At 42.4% G+C, this 22,982-nt stretch overlaps 2 protein-coding genes across 15 annotated transcripts in view; both read left to right on the forward strand.

Annotated features, from left to right (window-relative positions):
- The window catches only part of clasp2 (cytoplasmic linker associated protein 2), a 64,077-nt gene extending 58,061 nt beyond the window's left edge, over positions 1-6,016 (forward strand). For all 11 annotated transcript variants that reach the window (XM_078268510.1, XM_078268512.1, XM_078268511.1 and 8 more), the window contains 6 exons: positions 2,051-2,246; positions 2,344-2,537; positions 2,635-2,763; positions 3,052-3,258; positions 3,540-3,656; positions 4,480-6,016. In XM_078268510.1, the coding sequence (XP_078124636.1) occupies positions 2,051-2,246; positions 2,344-2,537; positions 2,635-2,763; positions 3,052-3,258; positions 3,540-3,656; positions 4,480-4,557 (921 nt within the window). In that variant the 3' untranslated portion in view covers positions 4,558-6,016. The remainder of the gene's footprint in view (positions 1-2,050; positions 2,247-2,343; positions 2,538-2,634; positions 2,764-3,051; positions 3,259-3,539; positions 3,657-4,479) is intronic.
- A 2,947-nt stretch (positions 6,017-8,963) lies between these two features.
- On the forward strand, positions 8,964-22,475 carry ubp1 (upstream binding protein 1). Of its 4 annotated transcripts, none has more exons than XM_078267553.1 (16): positions 8,964-9,905; positions 12,699-12,850; positions 14,110-14,186; positions 14,283-14,388; positions 14,478-14,584; positions 14,725-14,877; positions 14,992-15,102; positions 16,423-16,530; positions 16,825-16,928; positions 17,016-17,070; positions 17,311-17,404; positions 18,673-18,763; positions 18,863-19,011; positions 19,118-19,260; positions 20,008-20,059; positions 20,179-22,475. In XM_078267553.1, exons 1-16 carry the CDS (start codon positions 9,790-9,792, stop codon positions 20,214-20,216), a joined length of 1,656 nt encoding a protein of 551 aa, XP_078123679.1. In that variant the 5' UTR covers positions 8,964-9,789; the 3' UTR covers positions 20,217-22,475. The 4 variants fall into 4 exon arrangements, with proteins under 4 accessions (XP_078123679.1, XP_078123682.1, XP_078123678.1 ...); XM_078267552.1 differs by having other exon boundaries at positions 8,966-9,905; positions 17,016-17,112; XM_078267556.1 differs by lacking the exon at positions 16,423-16,530.
- The last annotated feature ends 507 nt before the right edge of the window (positions 22,476-22,982 follow it).

A 22,982-nucleotide genomic window follows, 5' to 3' on the forward strand; every position in this document is an offset into this window, starting at 1 on the left:
ACCAAAATGATCACGGTTTTCAATATGTTCAGAAAGCACTGATAGGCCTACACAAGCTGAAATAGGTTCACACATATCCATAACGGAGCAAACAGTGTAATACACCTTTAATAGCTAAGCACGTGGCTCCACAGCGCTAGTCTGTTTACTAGTGATTGCATGTTGCTAGCAAATTGCGATAACACAACCTGAATATCAACTTGTGGCTGCACAAGTAATATTAAACAATCTGCACATCTATCAGCTATGCAATAAGAAACACAGCAACAGCAATATTATCAATGCGATAATATATCTCTCTCTCTCTCTCTCTCCAAATAAATGTCATGTCGTAACACGGTCAAAACTTAATCCACATCGTAGCAGAACACTTATTGAAATATGAATAAACGTAGCTTAAACGTTTACACAGATAACGAGGCAGTAAAACCCATGACAGTTTAGCAAGCTACAGAATAGTTTTAACTTACGTTCTGGGCTACACACACATCACTTCAACAAGTCCGAGAACTGGAAAGGAATGATAAAGAAAAAAGTCTGTTTACAGCTGCTGTTCTGTCCCATTTCTCCTGTCTGAGCGCCAGTGATTGGCAGGAGATCAAAGCGATGACTCTCGTCAATGATTGGTCAATCTCAGGAGGGAGATCAAGTGTTACTATGGGCTTTTTTACACGGCTGATAAATGTCCTGAGCGCTGTCATCTCTTCCTCACGCCATGATTCCAACTTCAAGAAACGCACTGTAGGCTACGCAATGCGCCCGCGCGGCAACTTCAGGAGACTCTGATGTAGCTGGGAACGCGGTTTCCACACCGTGGTAATCCACCGTGATATTTTAAATGAAAACGATAATTGTTATATTCAACATTTTTACCGTGGTTTACCGTTACACGGGTAATCGTTACATCCCTACTCCCAAGCAATCAATATGAATATGCAAGATAGGGCTGCACGATTATGGCCAAATTGATAATCACGATTATATATATATATATATATATATATATATATATATATATATATATTTTTTTTTCCTTCATTAGTAGTAGAGACAGTGGATAGATATGAAAGGGGGAGAGAGATGGGGGACGACACGCAGCAAAGGGCAGCAGGTCGGATTCAAACCTGCGCCGCTACAGGACCCAGCCAACATGAGGCGAACACTCCCACTGGGCGAGCCAGAGGCTGCCCCTATTTTGATCAATATTGAGATCACGATTATTCAGTGATTTCTAGGGACAAAATATTTTAATTGCACTTTCACATTTAACGGTGCACTGCTTTCCATCCATGTTGAGCTACAATCCTGCTAATGTACAAATATTTTGCATCAAATTAAGACTGGTCCTTATTGACAGTGCATCTGAAGCAAGCAACATATAAATACAATTTGACCAAAACTCTACCCAAAATTAAATCAGCAGAGCACTGCTTTCACTTCACTGCCTCATTAAAACAAGGTTATGCTTCTACTCTGGATTGCAGCTGCAACAGTCAGGAACGTTTTTCACAGACTGCCGCTGCAGGGTCCGCGCAAAAACATCTCAAATGGCCCCTGGTCGCTGGCTGTCAGTCTACGAAGCGCTTAATTCAATATGCAGCGGTGTTTACTATGAGCGGAGCACGCATTTTAAGTATCAATATTGCAGGCAATAATGTTCATTTAATTGTGGGAAGCCCAAATCGTGATCACGATTAAAATTAGATTAATTGTGCAGCCATAATGCAAGATCACTTTGTAACTGTGGTATGTATGTATGTCAGCATGTGAGTGCAGGGATTTTTAGCAAGGAGATAAAACATCGATACTGTGTTGTCCTACTTTCAGTTTCTGTTAGCAGTTACTATGCGTGTAGTGCTGATAATGCAGGATGACAGTCATGGAATTTGTCTGATGTATGAGTTACCTTTTTACTCCTTTACTTTGGTTTGATTGGTAGAAATAAAAGATAATTATGTTATCTCATTTTATTTGGTGTGAACTAAAATCCAGCTGTGAAAGTGACCTGAAAGTCCAAGCCGCTTACATTTTTTTTATCACATCTCTGCAGGGGGACAGCGGGACAGACGGCAGAGTGTCAGACTTTATGGACGGAGGTCGCATGGCTCTGGACAACAAGACGTCCCTCCTCAACACCCCCCTTCTGTCCTCCAGCCCCCGAGGGGCCCGCGATCACTTATCGGACTCTCCCTTTAAACACAGCCGCAAAGACACCAGCATGGATGACTCTGAGCTTCTCACAGATGGTAAACAAACCCATTCTATAAGAAAAACGCAGACACACTGCACCACACAAAACAAATTATATGATAATTTTTTTTCTTGTCTATTGTCGCTTAACAGACAGCAGCCTGGACCAATCGGAGCTAGTGGCAGAGCTGCTGAAAGAGTTGTCCAATCACAACGAGCGCATTGAGGAGAGGAAGGCAGCGCTGTGCGAACTGCTGAAGCTGATTCGCGAGAACACCCTGCAGGTGTGGGACGAACATTTCAAGACCATCCTGCTGCTGCTGCTGGAAACGATGGGTGACAGAGAGGTACACACATTCGCTACATTTCAGTGACAACACTGTGCAAATAGGCCAAGCTGAACTCCTTTCCTTTAAACTTCTAAAATCATTGTTATTCTCCCAGCATGTGATCCGAACGCTGGCTCTGCGGGTGCTGAGGGAGATTCTCGGCAAGCAGCCCTGGAGGTTCAAAAACTACGCAGAGCTCACCATCATGAAGGCCCTGGAGGCTCACAAAGACCCCCACAAGGAGGTACGTGTACTCAAACACGTAAATTAGTTATCTTGAAAAGAGTTTTTATCATGAGGACTTCAGAGAGCGTGAAGAGATGGTCCGAAGGTTGTGTTTCAGTTTATTTGTGGACGATCAAAGTGTTACGTAGAATAAAAACAGGTACACATCTGCAACATGATTATGAAATGTAATTTTTACCCATTTCAGATGAAAAGATCAAATTAACACAGATTACATACTTAGGGTGAAGTTATTGTTTTACAGCATCAGTACTGATGGTGTGTGTGTGTGTGTGTGTTCCTGCAGGTGGTACGAGCAGCAGAGGAGACGGCAGCCATGTTAGCATTGTCCATCAGTCCAGACCAGTGCGTCAAGGTGTTGTGTCCCATTATCCAGTCAGCTGATTACCCCATCAACCTGGCTGCCATTAAGATGCAGACCAAAGTGGTGGAGAGGGTTCCCCGCGAGGGCCTGATGAGCCTGCTGCCTGAGATAGTGCCAGGACTCATACAGGTAACACACATATCATATATTTGAACACGTAATGTTCCAGCACTTTTAGAAATAAAATGTTGGATGTATTAATCATGAAAAGTAGGAGGAATTGTTCTTTTTATTTTATGCTGCAAGTGTTACTGTTTAAACAATGGTTCTTAGTTATTCTAGATCTTTGTAGTTTGTAAAATGAATACACACACACCATCCACACATTCATACATGTATACTTTCTCTGACTCCTTGTTTTGAACAAAGTGCCCTGCAGGTTTTCTAATCTATTTTATCTTGTTGAACAGGGATACGACAACTCTGAGAGCAGTGTAAGGAAAGCGTGTGTCTTCTGCTTGGTGGCCATTTACGCAGTGATCGGAGAGGATCTCAAACCGCACCTCAGCCAACTCTCCAGCAGCAAGGTAAGCATATGTCTGTACACACCAAGTTATGGCGTCTCAACAGGTTGAAATCTGGCATCTTAAGATACTTTTGAACGCGTTTTGAACATAAATGGGAGCAAACACCTTTTCTGTGTGTTAGTGGGTGACCAGTGTGGTCTTTTTGTTGTATTTTTATGCAATATCATATAGGGCTGCAACTAACAGTTATTTTAATTGTCAATTGTTTTCTCGATTAATCAATTAGTTGTTTGGTTTATGAAATAACAATAGACCAGAAAATGGTGAAAAATGTCTATCAGTGTTTTCCAAAGCCCAATATGACATCCTTGAATGTCTTTTTTTTGTCCACAACTCAAAAAAATAATCCGTTTACTGTAATAGAGAAGTAAAAATACCAGTAAATAGTCATATTTAAGAAGCTGGAATCAGAGATTTTTTTTCTTCTAAAATGACTCAAGCCGTTAATTTTAGTAATGAGTCTTTTTTAATTCCATCTATTAATTATCCATCTTTCTCTTTGGAAACTAATATTTGAAAAGATTGTAGCCAACAGGCTTGCAATATAGATTTTCACCTGAGTAATACACCTTGTATAACTTCCTTGCAACCCAAATGGCTAGTGAATGTTCAAATTTTACCAGCCACTCAATAGATTACTATTGTTCTTTTGACCGGTGATTTAATCAAATCTACCAGCCACATGCATATTTTACCAGCATTTGGCTGATGGATGGTGCTAATTTTGTACCCTGTCTCTAAGTGTTCATGGTATAACTTCCTTGCAACCCCTAGAGACACATGCATTTACATATCTATCCTCTGTCTGTTTCTCCGTCCGCAGCTGAAGCTGTTGAATCTGTACATTAAGCGTGCCCAGTCTGGCTCCGGCGGCAGTGAACCCCCATCTGAGGGCCTATAGGAGACACAACGCCCTCCCACAGGGCAACCACAGAACTGCAACTCTGCCCACCAAACGTAAACGAGAGATCATGAGCTCACACCCACACAGACCAAGAACAAAACACATCCTAAGAACATTTCACAGGAGCAAACTGCTTCACACGTACCTGCACTCTGGCCAGAAGAGAGACACACACACACACACACACACACACACACACACTCCTCATACATTTCCTGTCCCACTACAAGATGGTAGTTGTGGTGCAGAAGACAGGAGTGTTGTAGTTGCCCTGACCATCGCTGAGGATCCACCCTGATCACAGACTGAACTGAACCCTCAAATTTGGATTAAACATAAACAGATAACACACATTCAGTCACACCCAGGTTTGTCACTAATCACAAGGATGAAGATATGAAATGTCCGTCCTCTATCCCCAACACTACAGTATCCCTTTGAATAACATCTTGATGTCAACAGGAAGTGGTGCGTCTGCATGGTTCTCATTTTTAACGGGGTAAGGTTCATAGAACAGGGCTGAGACGAACGAATGGTACCGTCTTGTGTCTTTCTTAAACAGTGAGCAACTAGGGCCAGGTAGACAGGAATGTAAATTTACATTTTGTCAAGGTTTGGATTTATTTTACGCAATGAGGTTTTACTGCAGCGGGATTTTTTCTTTTTTAGTTTTTATGTCCAAGTTTTTTCTCTCTCACACACACATCAACACACTTTCTCTCTTTCAAAAAGGTGCTGATTAGCCTAAAGGGTACAACCAACCGACCGTGCACAGCACTAATGGGACACAGTGGGTCATGCCTGCTCATAGCGAATACAGTACACAGGCAGATTCCAAAGTATAGGAGGTGTTATGTGCTTGGCTATGCATGAGACTAAATTTTAAAAAGAAGTTTTTATTGGAGCCCTATCGACGGTCAGAATAGTGTGACTGGGGTTTTAAGTTAATGTGAACAATGTCCGCCCCCTTTCAGAAAAATTCATGGTGTCCTCCCTTTCTCCCAGCTCATCTTAGATCAGTCCACTTCTGGGCAACATGGGAAGGAAGACGGGTGCGTGCTGCTTACCACATGAAGTATGGCAGGACGTGGCTTATTATCACATAGTGGATATGTATCTATATATGATATTAAAATGGGATATTCAATAATAACAGTGTCATTTAGGAGAGTTCGCCCAGAGGGGTGCGCATGTGTGCCCATCCTTGTTTTTATTTTCTCTCTCTCTCTCTCTGTTGCGCTAGCCGTAGTCTCTCTCTCTCACTTATTTTTTATCAGCTGAGAAATTTGTAGAAATGTATCATTTACACTTCTGAAAAAAATCGTCATGTCACCCTTTTCTCTTCTTCATTGTGTCTTTCTTTCCTTCCTCTTGTAACATTCTAGTTTTCACTGTTGTGTTTCCTCCGTGCGTTTACAAAGCTGTGCTTACATTACAATAAAGAACTTGTACAGACCATGATAAGCCCTGCCTCTTGATTTGTGCAGTGGTAAAAGGGTGAATAGAAATGTTAATGATTTATTAAACATTTTTTCTGATTGCAGTACTGCCTGTGCAATTCAACACTGAAGACCCAGGATCAATGGTAAACCACCTCCAGTATATCTTTTTAAAGATCCACTATCTCTAGCTGTACCTTCAACCAAGAGATCCTGACATTTAAAAGGTGTATGATTAGTTACTGAAGAAAAGCTGCAACAATGCCTCCGTCCTTTTTGGAGTAACTTATATCTTATATCACAGCTGATGATAAACGGAATAAGATTGTTGTGGGATTTGTTATTGTGAAATACAGAATACATTTCCCTCTTTAGGCAGATAAAAATCCTTCAAATGAAACTGACAAAGAAAAATGCCTCATTGGTTATACTGCTCAGAACTCATGTCTAACCTGTGATAAAAGTACACTTTTATTCATTTTAATATTTTTATTATTTTCATCTGCAGGAAAATGTGCACAGCAGTTAATAAAGTGGATTAACCCAGACGTGGTGTAAAATACAACATCCATGTCTTATGCAACATAGCTATTTGTGAAACTGGTGCTGAATTTCATGTATGCATCTGTTATCTGGGCTGTAAATGTAGGTGCTCCTATAGAGGATCTCAGATACAGCATCAGCCTGCAGTCACCTAACTGCCAAGTCCCAGTTAATGTGTTGTCATGCCTCAAAAAAGTATCCCTAAGTACAGTTATAGGATACTTGTACTTGAGTATTTGCATTGTATGTTACTTTATACTTCTACTGTACAATTCAGAGAAAATACTTTACAGATTCAATGCAAAACATGAAGTGTATCTATAAAGTGTGTGTGTGTGTGTGTGTGTGTGTGTGTGTGTGTGTGTTAAGCGCATATCTCTCGAACCGTTAGTCCGATGGATTTCAATCTTGACAGGTGTCTTGTTAAGTGCAGTGCATATATAGGTAAAATAAGCACACATTGGCTTTTGCCGCTGGTCACTCCCCCTCTCACACTGCATGCAAACACTGACTGAGCACCTGTTTGTGTCGTGACTCACTCGGATCTTTCACATACTACACTCTCTCTCTCTCTCTCTCTCTGTCTCTCTGTCTCTGTCTCTCTCTCTCTGCGCGAGCGCGCACACCCAGGTTCTGGTGGTTGATGATCGCAGATATGTGCTGTTTAGCTCTCATAATGGGCCAGGTGGGTAGCGTGCCATGATGTTAATGTCTGATTACTCCACATTTTCATTGTGATATTTTGTGATTACATTCTGAATCTGCAACGTTCTGTGTCAGGTAAATCAGTAAGTTAGTAGTAGGCTGAATAGATGAATTCTATAAGCAGCAATACCACAGGCCAAGTAATCGCCCGTTCCAAACAGGCACATTTTCAACCGGCACTGCCCTAGTAAAATATAATGCACGTTAAATAAAATGCATGTTATAAAGTACTTAAAATGAAAATGAACTCCCCCTCGACCAGCTGCAACAGAAACATGCTGCTTACACATTACGAATTAATAACAATAATTATTAAAAAAATATATCTTTACTGTGTTTTGCACTGAAGTCTGACTATTGTGTGTCGACGTCCATGTCCTGAATTGTGTGCGAGGTCAAACAGGGGGACAGTAATTAGAGGCGGGTCTTCTCCCATGAGCCAAAATAGCGCGTGTACCCCGCTCGGAAAAACTTGCCACCCAGAGACTTGACCGCGCGCCACTTCCAGGGTCCGACCTGTGGATAATTATTGACTAGACAAGCCTGCAACCGACTTCTGTGGTGCAAACTCCTCTTCAACACTGAAAATGAAACAGACATGAGTTCCTGTTTGGACCTCCTCGGTACCGGTCTGAGTCGTGTTTATTTTGAGTGAGACGTACTGAAGCGAGAGCTGTTTGTGGGACACGATGTTGTTCTGGCAGCCCTACACTGAAAACTTCCGAGCCCCCGTACAGAGACACGGCGGCAGCAGTTACACACGGTATGAACCTCGTGAAGCTAAAAGTGAAATGTTTATTTTGTTTATACCTGTCTGAGTTATCTAATGTATGTTAATAAATAACTTTTTGGTTTCTTTCACGTCAGGCAATCTGGGCACAATGCGTCCTGTCACTGAGTGTGTGGGCCTACATGACATGTTTCTGTGTGGAACCTTCTTATATACTGTCTATGTGTGGAACAGACGGTTGCATATATCTACAGAAATACTCAAACAGTTATTTTAAATGTCGATTGTTTTCTTGATTAATCATTAGTTGTTTGGTTTATGAAATAACAATAGACCAGAAAATGGTGAAAAATGTCTATCAGTGTTTTCCAAAGCCCAATATGACATCCTTGAATGTCTTTTTTGTCCACAACTCAAAAATAATCAGTTTACTGTAATAGATAAGTAAATATACCAGTAAATAGTCATATTTAGGAAGCTGGAATCAGAGATTTTGTTCTAAAATGACTCAAGCCGTTAATTTTAGTAATGAGTCTTTTTTTAATTCCATCTATTAATTATCTATCTTTCTCTTTGGAAACTAATATTTGAAAAGATTGTAGCCAACAGGCTTGCAATATAGATTTTCACCTGAGTAATACACCTTGTATAACTTCCTTGCAACCCAAATGGCTAGTGAATGTTCAAATTTTACCAGCCACTCAATAGATTACTATTGTTCTTTTGACCGGTGATTTAATCAAATCTACCAGCCACATGCATATTTTACCAGTATTTGGCTGATGGATGGTGCTAATTTTGTACCCTGTCTCTAAGTGTTCATCTTTGTTGACAGTAGTATGCATTATACTTTTTGGGAGGCAGAGCGCAAGTACAGTTGGACACAATGACGGAAGCTCGGAGGCCTCTGATTGGCTAACCCCCTGCGCTGGGCACAGAATGTGGCCTCTGATTGGCTGATCGCCGTCCTGGTATCCTTCCTGAGGCTGGCGGTGGCTTCCCTGCAGGCTTCACACAGACCGTCAGTCTGTATTCCAAGGGAGCCATGTTGATGCCTGGTTTTGTGTCAATCGCTGCACTTTGGATGGTTAAAGGACTGCGTCTCAAGGACCGGGAGCCGTAGCGGTGATTCCAGCTCCGCGATGAGAAGAGAAGAGTGGGTTGAGATGGTACAGGGAGCACCAGAGGAGAGCTTCTCTTAGGTCACCGGACATTACACGGTTTATTCAAGCAAGTGAAGTTGATGCTAGCCTGTTAGCCTGATAGCTAGGTAGCAACAGCTGTGCGGACGCTGCGTGGGATGCGGTGTGTGGACTAAAACAAATTCTCTGCTTGTTACATTTTGTCGGGCTAACGTAAGATATACTGCTTGACGACTTGGGTTGACGTTAACAACGGGGCGACTGGATTAATGCTATCTTGCTTTTGCCGTTGTGAAGCTAGCTAGCTGTTAGCTCACGTTAGCATACTGACAATCAGCTCGCATTTTCAGTCGCGAATAGCATCTGCTAGCTGAGTGGACCCTAACTTATCGTTACTTTCTGACAGTCTACCAGTTGTGGAGCGCCGTGTTGCGTGACAAAAAGACCACCGAAAAGCCCAAGTGGAGATATGGCGATACATCCGGTCTCTGTGGAAAGCTACCGATTCGCTTGTCCAGCTCGCCAAGGAGCGGCTAGCGGACTAGCATAACTTTCCTCTCTCGGTGTCACTAAGAAGCTGTAGAGCCCACTTCCTCGCTAGCCAACCTCTCGTACCTGAAGCAAGCTGGCGGCCCTCCGAGTAGAAGCCGAGGACAAGGAGCTGGGGCCGATGGCCTGGGTGCTGAAGATGGACGACGCCTCCATAGAGTCGGGGCTGGTGCACGACTTCGATGCCAGCCTGTCCGGCATCGGGCAGGAGCTGGGGGCTGGAGCCTACAGCATGAGGTTAGAGACGGAGTCAACATCAACATGCCAACCCCAGCTTCCTAACAGTAGTGGGTCGACAGATAGAGAGAACAAGATACACTCTGTCTGGAAGTGTTACCATTGCACCCCCCATGCTTGTGTGTGTTATTCCCTTTCTACTGAGTGCATGGCATCTCTTTGTTTTGAGATTTGGATAAGGGCAGTCATTGCAGGGTGCCATACAAAGATTAATTTTTCTAAACACACGCACAAAAACAGTAAAAGGACACGTGTTATAATATGTGGGGGGCAAATGCATTTGTCAGTCCATGCTGTTGCTCAAATTATGTGTGCGTTACCATAAAGAGACCTCAACACAGAGGAAGTCTGCAGGAAAGGCCTTGTTTTGGCCCCTCAGACTGGCAGAGCTATCAGAACAGAGCTATGGCTTTGTTTCTAAAGACAAGTTGTGTGTGGAAAACAAAAGGTTGTACTTTATGTACAAAGTGATTGATCTGATTTGAGTATTTTTGAATTAGAAAAGCTCCTAAAATTGACTTGGAGGTGTAAGTGGCAGAAGCTTCAGCACTTTCTTCCTCTCTCTTGCAGCTTAAGAAGGACCTGACCGTCCTGGGCTTTTCCTAACTTCTAACAACATGAAAGCTTTGTCAGATTCTTTAACATTGAACAAAACAGTCTCACCACAAGGTTCACGATTAAGTTGCTGCTTTAGAGCTTTTGATCCTATCACACAATCATCCTCAGCATCAGAGTCTGTCCAGATGTCATTGAATTTTAGATGTTCAAAACATTTCTATTACCCAAACTATAGTTTTGAAAAAAGGCTGTTTTGCTATCACTATACAGGTCTTTTATTGAAACAAAATCTAATCTAAAATTTGCACGATACCAAGCTCCAGTAATCACCCACAGTCTTCAATCCCCAAATGGAATACATGCAGCCCTCTCATCTTCCATGTTAATTGAATGACTTGTCAACATACCACCAGTTCCAGGTCACATAGGTGATTTCTCCCCAAATGTTGCATCTTATGAATCAGGAAAACGCTGATTAGTCAGCACTACTTGTCGATAATGTGTCTGTTAAGGATGGATATGTTTCTTGTATCTTTCTTTCTTAAATGGTTTAATAAGAAGGAATGTGTTGGCATCGAAGGGGCAATGTTGTAAACCACCTGTTAAATTAGTAACTTGCGGTATGTGTGCACTGAATTATGTAATAGGTTATGGGAGGTGATGACATTTATGTGCATAAGTCAAGAAGCTCCCAGGACCTGCATGTCTTATCAGCTGCCCCCTCGGCCATCTGCTTTTAGTGTGCATCCAGCCGGGTGTGACGTAGGTATGTGTCAGTCTCTTATGACGGTAAGCTAGTTTGCCATTTACTCAAGCGACGGGTTGCATGTAAGTGAATACGTGAAAACGGAGCGTGTGTGGGGTGTCAGTGGCTGCTGGAGTAGTGCTATCTGTGGTGTTGGGGTGGGTTTCGGCGGGGCATGTTTGGAGTCAGCAGTTAGAAGGAACAGAATGTGTCCGTGTGTATCAGTGAAACCAGCTCCTCATATTTCAGGAAGAAAATGTAGTTTCCTGGGCAGCAGGGCTGTGGCACCCAGGTTGGCACCCACTCTGCAGAGAAAACACAGCAGCAAGTGATTCAGCGAGAGATATGATTTGAGACTGAATAAATCTAGCAGGTTTCTGTTTGGAAGACTTTGTTGTTTAGGAGGAAGGTGCTTCAGGAATGTCTTTTAAATTGTCAAGTGTTTTGTTTTTTTTGGCTCTGGTTTAGAGCAGCATCATGACTTGCCAAAAGTTTTTTCAGGTAATGAGATGTTATGATATGCTTTTTTTTTTTGTGCATGGATCTTTTTCTGCACAGCCCCTGACATCAACACACACCCAGTTCACTGTGCACCAGTTGACACTCTTGCAGCATTTGTCAGGGTGAGCTGAGGACAGGTTGGTTGTCTAGATTGGCTGCCAAGTGTGAGAGAGAGAGAGAGTGCATGTCAGCAGCTCAGGCTATCTCTGGGTGTTTTTGTTCATTTATCCTGCTTCTGTCTCATGCATACATAATAAGAGAGCCATTTGATCGATGGAGAGCCCCTTCTTCTAAAATAAGCCAATGCATTTAATAATTCCACACTATGAGGAGGTAAAGTATGGTCATGCCAAAAGTAAAGCGTGCAACAGTTTAAATGGCAGAACTAATTTGATGTATTTTTTAGAGATAACTGCAAAAATACCTGGAGGTCACAGTGATAGGTTTCCATCAGTATGGTATTGAAGATAAAAAAGCTTTGAACTTTTATTAAATGGACAAAAGCCAGTTGAAAAATATTGAGGGGCCAAAGATGCACCAATTAAGCTCTTCATGGAAAATAGGGCTACAACTAATTATAGTATAGTGTATGTATGTGTATATATATATATATATATATGTGTATGTATGTATATATATATATAATTTTTATTAATCTGTCAATTATTTTCTTGATTAGTTGTTTGGTCTATAAAATGTCAGAAAATGGTAAAAAATGTCGATCAGTGTTTTCCGAATTCAGTGAAGAAGCTAGAAAATATTCACAATTAAGAAGCTGGAATCGGAGAATCTTTTCTTTTGACTCAAATCGATTATCAAAATAATTGGCGGTTAGTTGTTGATCGGTTAATCTTTGCAGCTCTAAGGGAAAACTTTTAGGCTGCTGTTCTTTCATGATGGTTTTCTGTTCGCTTGCATGTCTTTCATCACATCCATGCTGACTTTGTTTTTTTTTTTCTCCTCTTTGTTTATTCTCCTGTCTCTCTCAGCGATGTGCTGGCTCTGCCCATCTTTAAGCAGGAGGACTCCAGCCTTCCTCCTGAAAGCGAGACCAAAAATACCCCATTCCAGTATGTGTTGTGCGCCGCCACCTCGCCTGCTGTCAAGTTGCACGACGAGACGCTCACCTACCTGAACCAAGGTGAGGCACTCCGCACATGCACTCAAGAGAAAGTTTTGGTTATACTTAACCAAAACTTTTGTCCGTTTTTTTTTTGTTAAATATTATAGTGACTTTATATTTTCTCTACTTGGACTACTAAAACTGCACATAACGACTTTGGCATTTGATGTGGTTCGTACATACACAGTTCACTTCTTTGTGTTTTGGGGCTACATCCATCTTTTAACATAAATAAATAATTACCACATTCATTCATTGCACATTAGTATCATTACTGTAAAATGAAACCGTTGCTGATGCGGATGGCAGCCTCCTCTGATCTCTATTCAGCACTTTAATGTTAGACGCCACCAGTTTGATTCTGCTACAGTACTTTGCTTTATGGCACGAATGGAGATTTACTTTATTAAACGCAAAGGGATTCACATAAATGAAGGCACTAGCAACATTCTCATTTTAAAGAGAAGCAGAGAAAATATGTGGCATTATGTCCGTATATGCTTTACTGGAAGACAGAAGTTGTCAATTAAGCTGGGTTTTATGGAATTACAGAGGATTTAACAGAATGTATGCATAAAAATGGATTTGTTAGTGCAGCTAAAATGCAAATTGAGGTCTATTGTTTGCTGGTGCAAAACATTTTCCAAAGTGCAGACTGGACTGTTTGAAGATGGTCTGGTCATCCATGTTATTATCAGGACGTAAATGTCAACTTAAATATGTCATGTCAATATGTATGATGTAAATATCTCAACTTATTGTGTAGTCAAGATCCAATTTGTAGGTTTGGTAGAGAGGGGAGTACGTTGTGGCACTTAAAAAAACCTCAAAGGAGGTGGAGAATGCGTAGCTGGTCAAGGCGTGGGGGTCAAATGCTGACTTTTTTTCTGAAATTGTCTGTTGGTGGACTGTCTGTCTCACACTACAATCCAACACCAAGATTTCCGACTCACGTTTTTCTCCAATCGTCGGACAACCCAAATTCACAGTGTAGAGGGGCTTTTATGTAAAACATTACTTTTGAATCGTAGTCTGACACAAAAATGCTGCCTTCGTAAAGACATTTAGGTCTTTTATAAACATACAGTGTCAAACCATATAACAAGAAATTAACCTAAATTACACAACAAACAAAACTATCCTCTTTGAGGAGACCATTAAAACACAGGGAATGGTTGCATTCACGCCACTGTGTTTTTAGTAGCTCTTATTTTTCAAACCTCTCCCATCATGTTTTTTTGCCTTCTTCTGATGTTCTCTCTCCTCTCCTCTCTCAGGCCAGTCTTATGAGGTGCGTATGTTGGACAACAGGAAGCAGGAAGAGTTACCAGAGCTCAACAACAAGATGGTGAAGGTGAGAGGATCCTCACGGCTGGAGGGTAACTGTAGGAAAAATATTTCACTTCTTACGTCAAACATACTTCATACCTAACATTGTGCGTGTGTGTAGAGCATAGTGCGTGTGGTGTTTCATGACCGCCGGCTGCAGTACACCGAGCACCAGCAGCTGGAGGGCTGGAAGTGGAATCGTCCTGGCGACCGTCTCCTTGACATCGGTAATGAAGCCTGGCGAGAAATGTTTACCTAAAATGTCCCGTGTGTGTGATTTGGAGTTCAAATATCTGCGTGTCTGTGTGTGAGATAGATATCCCCATGTCCGTGGGCATTGTGGAGCCAAAGACTCACCCCTCCCAGCTTAACGCTGCAGAGTTCCTGTGGGACTTAAACAAAAGATCTTCTGTGTTTGTGCAGGTAACACACTAATACACACACACACACACACACGTGCACACAAGCTCTCTTTTGTGCCATCTGTTGGGCGTGCTACTGAATTTCCACATTAAACACATATTTTCATCACACTTGTACTCTTGTCTCCCTGCTGTCTGCAGGTGCACTGCATCAGCACAGAGTTCACTCCCAGGAAGCATGGTGGAGAGAAGGGCGTCCCCTTCAGGATCCAGTTCGACACGTTCGCCCAGGGAGAGAGTGGAGAGTACACAGAGCACCTCCACTCTGCCTCCTGCCAAATTAAAGTATTTAAGGTACACACCTGTTCTCTCATAGGGGTCAACTTTACACCACCTCATGCGTCGGCCCTCACAGCAAATTAAATCTGTCTTCCTTTACCGATCTCTGCTTTTTTGCTTCCCGTTTAGCCAAAGGGGGCGGACCGAAAGCAAAAGACGGACAGGGAGAAGATGGAGAAACGCTCACCTCAAGAGAAGGAAAAGTACCAGCCTTCTTATGATACCACTATCCTGTCAGAGGTCAGTATGCAGCTGCTATGGACTGTCAGGCCTTACATATATGTGGCTTTAGTACAAACTAGGCTAAAGTACTAGAAAGCATCCATTTTTAATTTGGGGGTTACCCATGTTCAAATGTATGCACCCAGGTAAATGAAATGTGTCTCTGCAAAGCGATGCACTATGTTGCTAAATTTGAGGTTAAGGGCCATACTGGTGCTTTACATCACTGCCAACCATTTTCTCAAATGTGTGAATGCTTTAGATTTATAAACTTACATTTATTAAACTTTTCTTACCATCCAGACAGCCATTGTAGGGCTGCAACAATTATTTTCTCAGAGCTCAAGATGATGTCTTCAAATTGCTTGTTTTGTCTGTCAAAAACTCAAATATATTCAATTTTACAAAGAAAATCAGTAAATCCTCACATTTGAAAAGCTGAAACTAGAGATTTTTTGGCATTTTTGCTTGATAACTGACACCAACTGGTGATTGTCCGTTATCACGATTGTTGGCAATTAATTTTCTGCCAACCAACTATTAGATTAATCTATCGAAAAAACACTATTGAACAGCAATCATTTTAATGCAAGGAGCTGCCAAATTAACATGATCCCTTTTATTCATTTTCTTGTTGTTTTCTGGCTTTGATTGTTTCCCTCCAACATATAGCTCTTAAATTAAAATGCTGTGTTGCTGATGTTAGATGGCATAGCTTCTCATAAGCCCATTGATAAACCACCACAGAAAGTTTTGAAGTCTCCTCACGTACATTTAATTCTGTAACTAAAACAAATGGTTGCTTGCAAGACAGTATGGCATCTGGTGTGCTTTGGAAAGTGGTTGGCAGTAATGTTAAGATGCACAACAGGGTTTCCCCTAGTACTGTAAATTGTTTAGCTGAGGTGGTCAGCCACCTGGAACATGACGCATCTCGTCTCGTGATCAAGTTAATTAGTAGAGGACAGTCTAAACAATAGACACGCTGCTCTTCTTTTCCCCAGAACGCTAATGTTTTATTTTATGAAACTACATTCATTTTATGACATTAGCAAAGGTGGTCTTTTTTGTCAGGTGAGGTGGCCCATGTCCTCAATAAAACACAAGAGGGAGACCAGTTTTTTGTAGAACATGCTAAAATGTACAAAAGCACTGCTCTTTTGGGCTGTTAAGTCTTTGTCATTCAGTATAGATTTTGTTTATTGTCTCAGAGGTTTTATCGCGGCTTTTTCGGGATGTTCTACACTTGTATGCCACACTAAGACTGCCCTCAGGTTATTGGTTGTGTTTTTGTGTTGGTCGCTGGCTGGCTAACCTCTGCTGTGTGTCTGTATGTAGACGAGGCTTGAACCCATCATAGAGGATGCGGGTGACCACGAGCTGAAAAAATCCAGCAAGCGGACACTTCCCGCTGACTGTGGTGACTCCTTGGCCAAGAGAGGCAGTGTAAGCACCCTGCTCCCCTCTCCTCCACTCCTCTCCATCAGTCCATCCACAGTCTGCCCCCCCCTGTAGACACCTGGCTGTAGTCTGAAACTTGTAGACACTAGACCATCAGCTGCTGGGAAGGAGGTGTTTTAATGCCATGTATTTGACATTAGGTGGGGTGGAGACGGTGCAAAGCTAAATTCCCAATCAACCTTCATGCTTTTTCTTTGGGATATTTGGAGTTGGCCTACAGTGTTAATCAACCCAGTATGTCTGATTAATTGTGTATTTATGTATGTGTCTCCCCCTCAGTGTTCCCCGTGGCCAGACGCCTACGTGAGCCCCAACCAGGCAGCTACTCCCTCCTTCACCTCCACCCCCCTGTCCACCTATACAACCTCCTCAGTACCGGACAGGTAACTGTGTGTGTGCAAGTGTGTGTGGCCTTTAACTGAGGTGTGTGTTGGTCTCACCTCTCGTAATTGTCCTCTCTTGTGTTCTAGTGACTCGTCCTCACCCAATCACCCAGCAGACCCTGGTAGCCATGGCAATTCGGAGGTTAGTCTCCCCTCTTCTCACCTGTATGAATTGGTGGAAAAGGTAAATATAAAAAATGTTCACATTACAATACTTAAAAGAAAAGTGACTAGTTACAACCCCAATTGTTACATCAAACATTTAAAACTGTACAGTATTGTATGATTCCTCAGTGGGACTGAGCTAGTGTGGAGTAGGTAAAGTAAAACCCGGGTGTGGAAGTGTGTTGACACCGTGTGCGTCTCTTGTTCTCCTCTGCAGCAGTTGAGCCCCACTGCCTCCATACAGGACGCGCAGAAGTGGCTGCTGAAAAATCGCTTCAACTCCTACACACGGCTCTTCACTCACTTCTCAGGTACGCACGTGTGTGAGAGCGCGCGCGCGCACACACACACACACACACGCGCTGTCAAATACACTAAAACCTGGGTGTGAAGGTGCGGGTATACTGCTCCACACTGTGCGCGGGCCGCCGTAGATGGCGCGCGCCCTACGAGCACGCACATACGTTTATTCTCAACGCATTTTTCGTTGCAGTACACTCCGAAACACCAGAGGTCGTACAGACAAAATAATCTGTAAATGAGAAAGAAGTAGTAGAGAAGAAGAAACTGGAAGTTAAGGAAAGCAGGCTGTTTTTTGCAGGGTGGTAGGGGAAGACTCGTGAATATTCATTAGGGAACTCGTCCCTGATTGGCTTGCCCTGACATTCTTAGCCTAACCATAACCAATCTCACTACTCTTGCCTAAACCTAACCAACCCAACCAGAGCAGGCAACGAGTTCTAGCCATTCAGGAATGAGTTCCCTAATGAATATTCATGAGTCTTCCCCCTACCACCCTGCAAAAAAAAAGAATAGGCTGTATGGCAACAGTAGTAAACACATCCATGTTAGAACGCCGACGTACCGCGAAACATTACTTATCTACTCTGATCATTAAAGGTGCTGTAGGTAGGATTGGGAAGATCCATGACTTAGCCAAAAAAATTTGAACATCTTCTCAGTCCCTCCCCCATTTCTGCTAAAGCCCAAAACATTCTTCTAAGCCCCTCCCCCCCACAAGGGAGAATGAATGTGGATGAACAGTGATTGACACGCAGTCAGTTTTTTTTTTTTTTTTTATATTACCTGCTTCATGTAGTTCTACATAGGGTCAGTTTTAGCAAATATGACAGGTTAGTTTTATAAGTCTTACCTACTGCATCTTTAACATGTCTCTTGTTTATCTCCTAATCAAAATGACTGTCTGCCTGTAACACTGTGAAGAACACTCTTTACATGAAGCCGTTTTTTAGCTTTGATAAAACGATCTCTCATGTTTTTTCACACTCTCCAGCAAAATGTTTCTTCTTTTCCCAGTGTGGTGTCTCTCTCTGACCACATATTTAAGGCTGTTTGACTCCCTGTGGTCTGTACATGAAGAATCACACAGATGTTTGTACAGACAAACCTGTTCTTCCCAGCCGACCGTGTAGTTACAAAAATTCAGAGGTGCACGACCATGCGCTGCAACAGCTTGCGGGGCCTTGACGCTGGAAACGTCAGCCGTGGTGACGCAGCTACCATAAACCTAGCTTAATGCTGCAGTACAAGTGACTGGTCCTCTTAACTTGTTGCTTAGGTTCTGATTTGTTGAAACTAACCCGGGACGACCTGGTCCAGATTTGTGGGCCAGCAGATGGGATCAGACTCTTCAATGCACTTAAATCCAGGTGTGTTACAAAGTGTGTGTCAGTTTTTGTGTTTGTGTGTATGCTTATTTCAAAGGTGCGAGTATGTTTCATTGAATACATTATTATGTTTGTGTGTAGGTCAGTGCGTCCCAGGTTGACAGTGTACGTCTGTCAGGAGTCCCTGCTGGAGAGCCCCCTGCTGGAGAGCCCCTTGCTGGAGAGCCCCCTGCTGGAGAGACACTCTACCAATGAAAATGGAGAACACAGCATTTCCTCTAGTTTACACGGTAAACAAATCTGTGTTTGACAGCAGTGTAACACTCATATTAGTCCACGGAGGAATGCAGTGTGTGAATATTAACATGTCATCTTTTCTGGTGTGTTTCTGTGTAGTGTATCATGCTCTGTACCTAGAGGAGCTCACAGCTGCAGAACTGATCCGCAAGATGGCGTGTGTGTGCAGCCTTCCCCTGGGAACGATCAACCAGGTGTACAGACAGGGTCCTACAGGCATACACATCCTGCTCAGTGACCAGGTACCAACACACACACAGGCCGTTTGCAAAACTGTTCCTCTTCACTAGCACTTTGGAGTGTCACACTCTCAGCTGTGGAGGGCTCTTTATTAAGAGGGATGTTAGAATTAAAAAGGTAAACTGTGGGATACTCAAAACTCTCTGCCATAAGCAGGAAAAACCATCACCATGGATACTTATAGACACTTTGCTTGCTCATGCATTTCCCGCTGCTGTTATAAGTGCAAAACATCCGCAAAACAATGACTGTATTATAATATAATGGGTTTTTCATTTTAACTTAATTTTAACACTACATTTCCTGTGAATGGTGTCTAAATCTTCTAATCCGACCCATGGATGGCCCTTGACGTTCTGAAATCCAATAAAAGGCCAATGAATAAATCAACGGGGGCAATGTAACAAATGTCTCAATGTCGCTTAATTAATGCCTAAAAAAATGTAATATTGGGTGATGGGGCAAGAGTAAATGGTAGGACTGGGATTGAGACTTAGGCTGTACAGAGGAAGAATTAAGATGTCCGTCACTATTTTGTGTGCCGTCTGACCAGGAACAACAACGGTCTCTTATTTGCATGTAATTGACATTCTCACACACATGCTGTACTGTATTGCTGCTGCTTTTATGAACACCTCTCCTAACTCTGTCAGTCACCACTAAAGTACCAAGGAACCACTATTTCTACAAATTGAAAGGGACATTTGATGAACAGCCACATTTCACTGTATTGTTTTTGTCTTTTCTAGATGGTTTACAACTTGCCTGACGAGAGCTGTTTTTTGATCAGCACTGTCAAAGGTGAGCTCATAATGCATTACTTGCCCATTTCTCTTGCATTATATTTTGGCCTGTAACGAGGCTCAGTAGATCCCTTTTTTGACATTCAATGTACTTTTTCTTTCACAACACGTCTCCAGATGAACTGGGCGAAGGACTCCATCTAATCCTGAAGTAGTGAGGAGGCATCTGATGGCATCACTAGTACTCCACCCTCTGTTTTGGAGCAGAAGCACCCTCTGTCTCTCTCTCTCTGCCTGCCTCTACTCTTTCCTCGTACTTCCTCCCGTTCTCTCAAAAAATGATCGCTCGATGAAAAGCAGTCAGACTGCGCTAAAGCCATGTAAATGTTAGAATCTGACATGGGTGTGACCACTGTTTCATATTGAAAACACTAATAACGGAGGAGATTAGTTAAAAGAAGAGAGACTGGGGGATATGGGGTTAGGGGAAAGATAACGATGTATGTATTTTGATTTTATTTTATTTTTTGTCTTTTTATATGGTTTCTGCGGGATAAGGGGGGGGGGGCTCCAGGAGAGAGGAGAAGGAAAGAAAGCGGTTTCCTTATTGCTTGTTGCCCTTCTTACACAACGCGCACAACCAGCACTAGGCCAGTATTTGATAACCTGTACTGCTGAACAGCATGCGATCTCAACATACTAACCTGCTTAAATGAGAATCCCAAAATTGACTCTGCTTGTTTAACAATCTTGACGGGGTTGTCTTAATAAACCATTTATTGATCAGCTGAACTTGGTAACCCCTGAAATATCCAGGCTAAATTGATGGATGTTGACACCAAGATTCTTATTTTTTCTTTTTTTTTTTTTTTTGGACTTTGTCAGATGGACTGATTTCAATAAACCGTGTCACGTAGAGTCATCCTTTAGGATTTTAGACTTTCAACCATATCTCTGTCTGTTGACATGACGTCCCACTCGGCTCAACTCTCTTCACGTACGTCCTGGTTGGCCTGCGCTTTTACTGTTTTTAGTTGATGCTTTATTTATGGATCAGCAGTTTGTGTTGCTCTCATTGAATTTACTTGTTCCTGGTGCCATACTGGCTTTTTGGCTCAATCTTCTACTCACTTTCACAAACACAGTGCACATGCACCTCGTCTTTGAGTCCTCTGCTTTCTGTGCTGACTTTGAAACACTGGTTTAGAGGACTGCGGTTTACGCCTTCTGGGATTTTGGCCATAAATATGCAGAAAAAGAGGGACAAACTTCTATAGAGGACTGACATGCAGAGCATTAACGCCTATCCAAAAACCTTATATAATGTGGACCAAACGGGTTTCAGATTGCAAGGCATTTTTTGAGGAAAAGCCTCATTGGCTCTGTACATCTTGGTCATCAGAAGCATTCATAGAAATGATCCGATGGTGAATTAAACCCTCCTCTAGTAGAGCTGCTTGTGCGCTGCATGTACATAGTAATAAACCCTCCATTCCAGGATCTGCTCCGCAACAACCCATCACACAGCAGGCTGGTAGAAATGTATCACAGCGGTAGCCTGGTTTCAGTAGTCTTATCCTCCACATCCATCGTTAAAATCTTGTGTTTTTAATGTAGCTGAACACAGGAAGTACAGGTCGTGTGTTTTGAGTGACACCTGTGTGAAATCTCACACAGGTCCTCGGAGTCACTGTTGTTTTAATTGACCCCATTTAATTTTGGTACACAATGTCTGGCAGTGTTGCAGGTGCATACGGTTTGCACGCCTCTAAGTGTCAGAATGTGTGTGTGTGTGTGTGTGTGTGTGTGCGCGCATGTGTATCCTTTTTCGTTCTTGCGAAGAAAACTTAATTATGTCAGTAGTTGTCATAAACTTTTTCCTGTTGGTATGATGAAACTGTTTAGCTTGCTATTTAGTAAAGAGCATGTGGAAGAAAATGGGGGGGGGGGGGGGCTAATTTGGTTCTTGTTGAGTATAACACCTTGTTTTTTTTATGTTAAGACAAAGTCTGCACTAAGAAATCACAAAACTCAAGCTGGATGAGTAGTCGGTAGTCCTACAGACTACACCCTTTTCTTACCCGCCTATAAGAAGGAGAACAAAAAAAAGGTCCAGACTAAAAAGCATCTGTGTTTTTGAGTCCCCATGCGCCAGAGCCAGGACTGTAGCTCTTGTGGGGTTTACAAGGACATGACTACCACATCACAGTAAACTGTGTTCAGTAACGGAGCGGATGTGATATCTAAGTCAGGCAAACTCTGGCGAGCAGTTTTGGTCCCCTGAAGGCCTGACCAGTCTGTCTGTCTGCAACTGTGTGTGTGTGTGTGTGTGTGAGAGAGAGTGTGTGAGCAGGAGAGGTGACCACTGTTCATGTACAGCCTAATGTCAATGATGATGCTTCTCATGTGCACAGTATTGTATGCTGGAGATGTACACAACCACATGTGCTGGGAATAAATGATTTCATAACTTTTTCTGGTGTCCTGCTGTATTATATTCCCTTTGAACTGTAGCATAGTTGCTTATACATATATATTATACAACTGTTTTCACAAGCGGAGTTGTACTCTGAGAAATCTGAGTGCCCCTATTACATTTTTTATTTAAAAAAGAAAATCCAGATAAACGCTTGTTCATACATCAGTTTGGGCAGTCATAAATCTAAAGGACCTATTTTGTCTTTCTTGACTCATAAAAGCATCCATTTACTTTGGAGAGAAATCTCATTTTGACTTGCCTAAGGAACAATGAATAACAATGTCTGTGTATTGGTGTTTTGGCTTGATATCAAAGGTGACAGTGCAAAACAGTGGCCCTTTGTTGCAGGACAAATAGATGACAGTGCAGTGACTCATTTAGTTTGTTGAGCAGATTGAGAGCACAAAACACCTGCCAAAGGTCTCTCCCAAAGCAGATGTTTAGGACCCAGAATCATGCTCATTTACTGTATACTCCAGCAATTGTGTCAGAGGCTGAATCC

Source organism: Sander vitreus, chromosome 14 (assembly GCF_031162955.1).
Source record: "Sander vitreus isolate 19-12246 chromosome 14, sanVit1, whole genome shotgun sequence".
NCBI lineage: Eukaryota > Metazoa > Chordata > Actinopteri > Perciformes > Percidae > Sander > Sander vitreus.

Excerpts from the sequence above, each read along its gene's own strand:
- ubp1 (XM_078267552.1), top strand. The coding sequence starts at position 9,790 with ATGGCCTGGGTGCTGAAGATGGACGACGCCTCCATAGAGTCGGGGCTG. Across the intron at positions 9,906-12,698 it reads GCTGGAGCCTACAGCATGAG|CGATGTGCTGGCTCTGCCCA; the intron begins GTTAGAGACGGA and ends TGTCTCTCTCAG. Across the intron at positions 19,261-20,007 it reads ACATCCTGCTCAGTGACCAG|ATGGTTTACAACTTGCCTGA; the intron begins GTACCAACACAC and ends TGTCTTTTCTAG.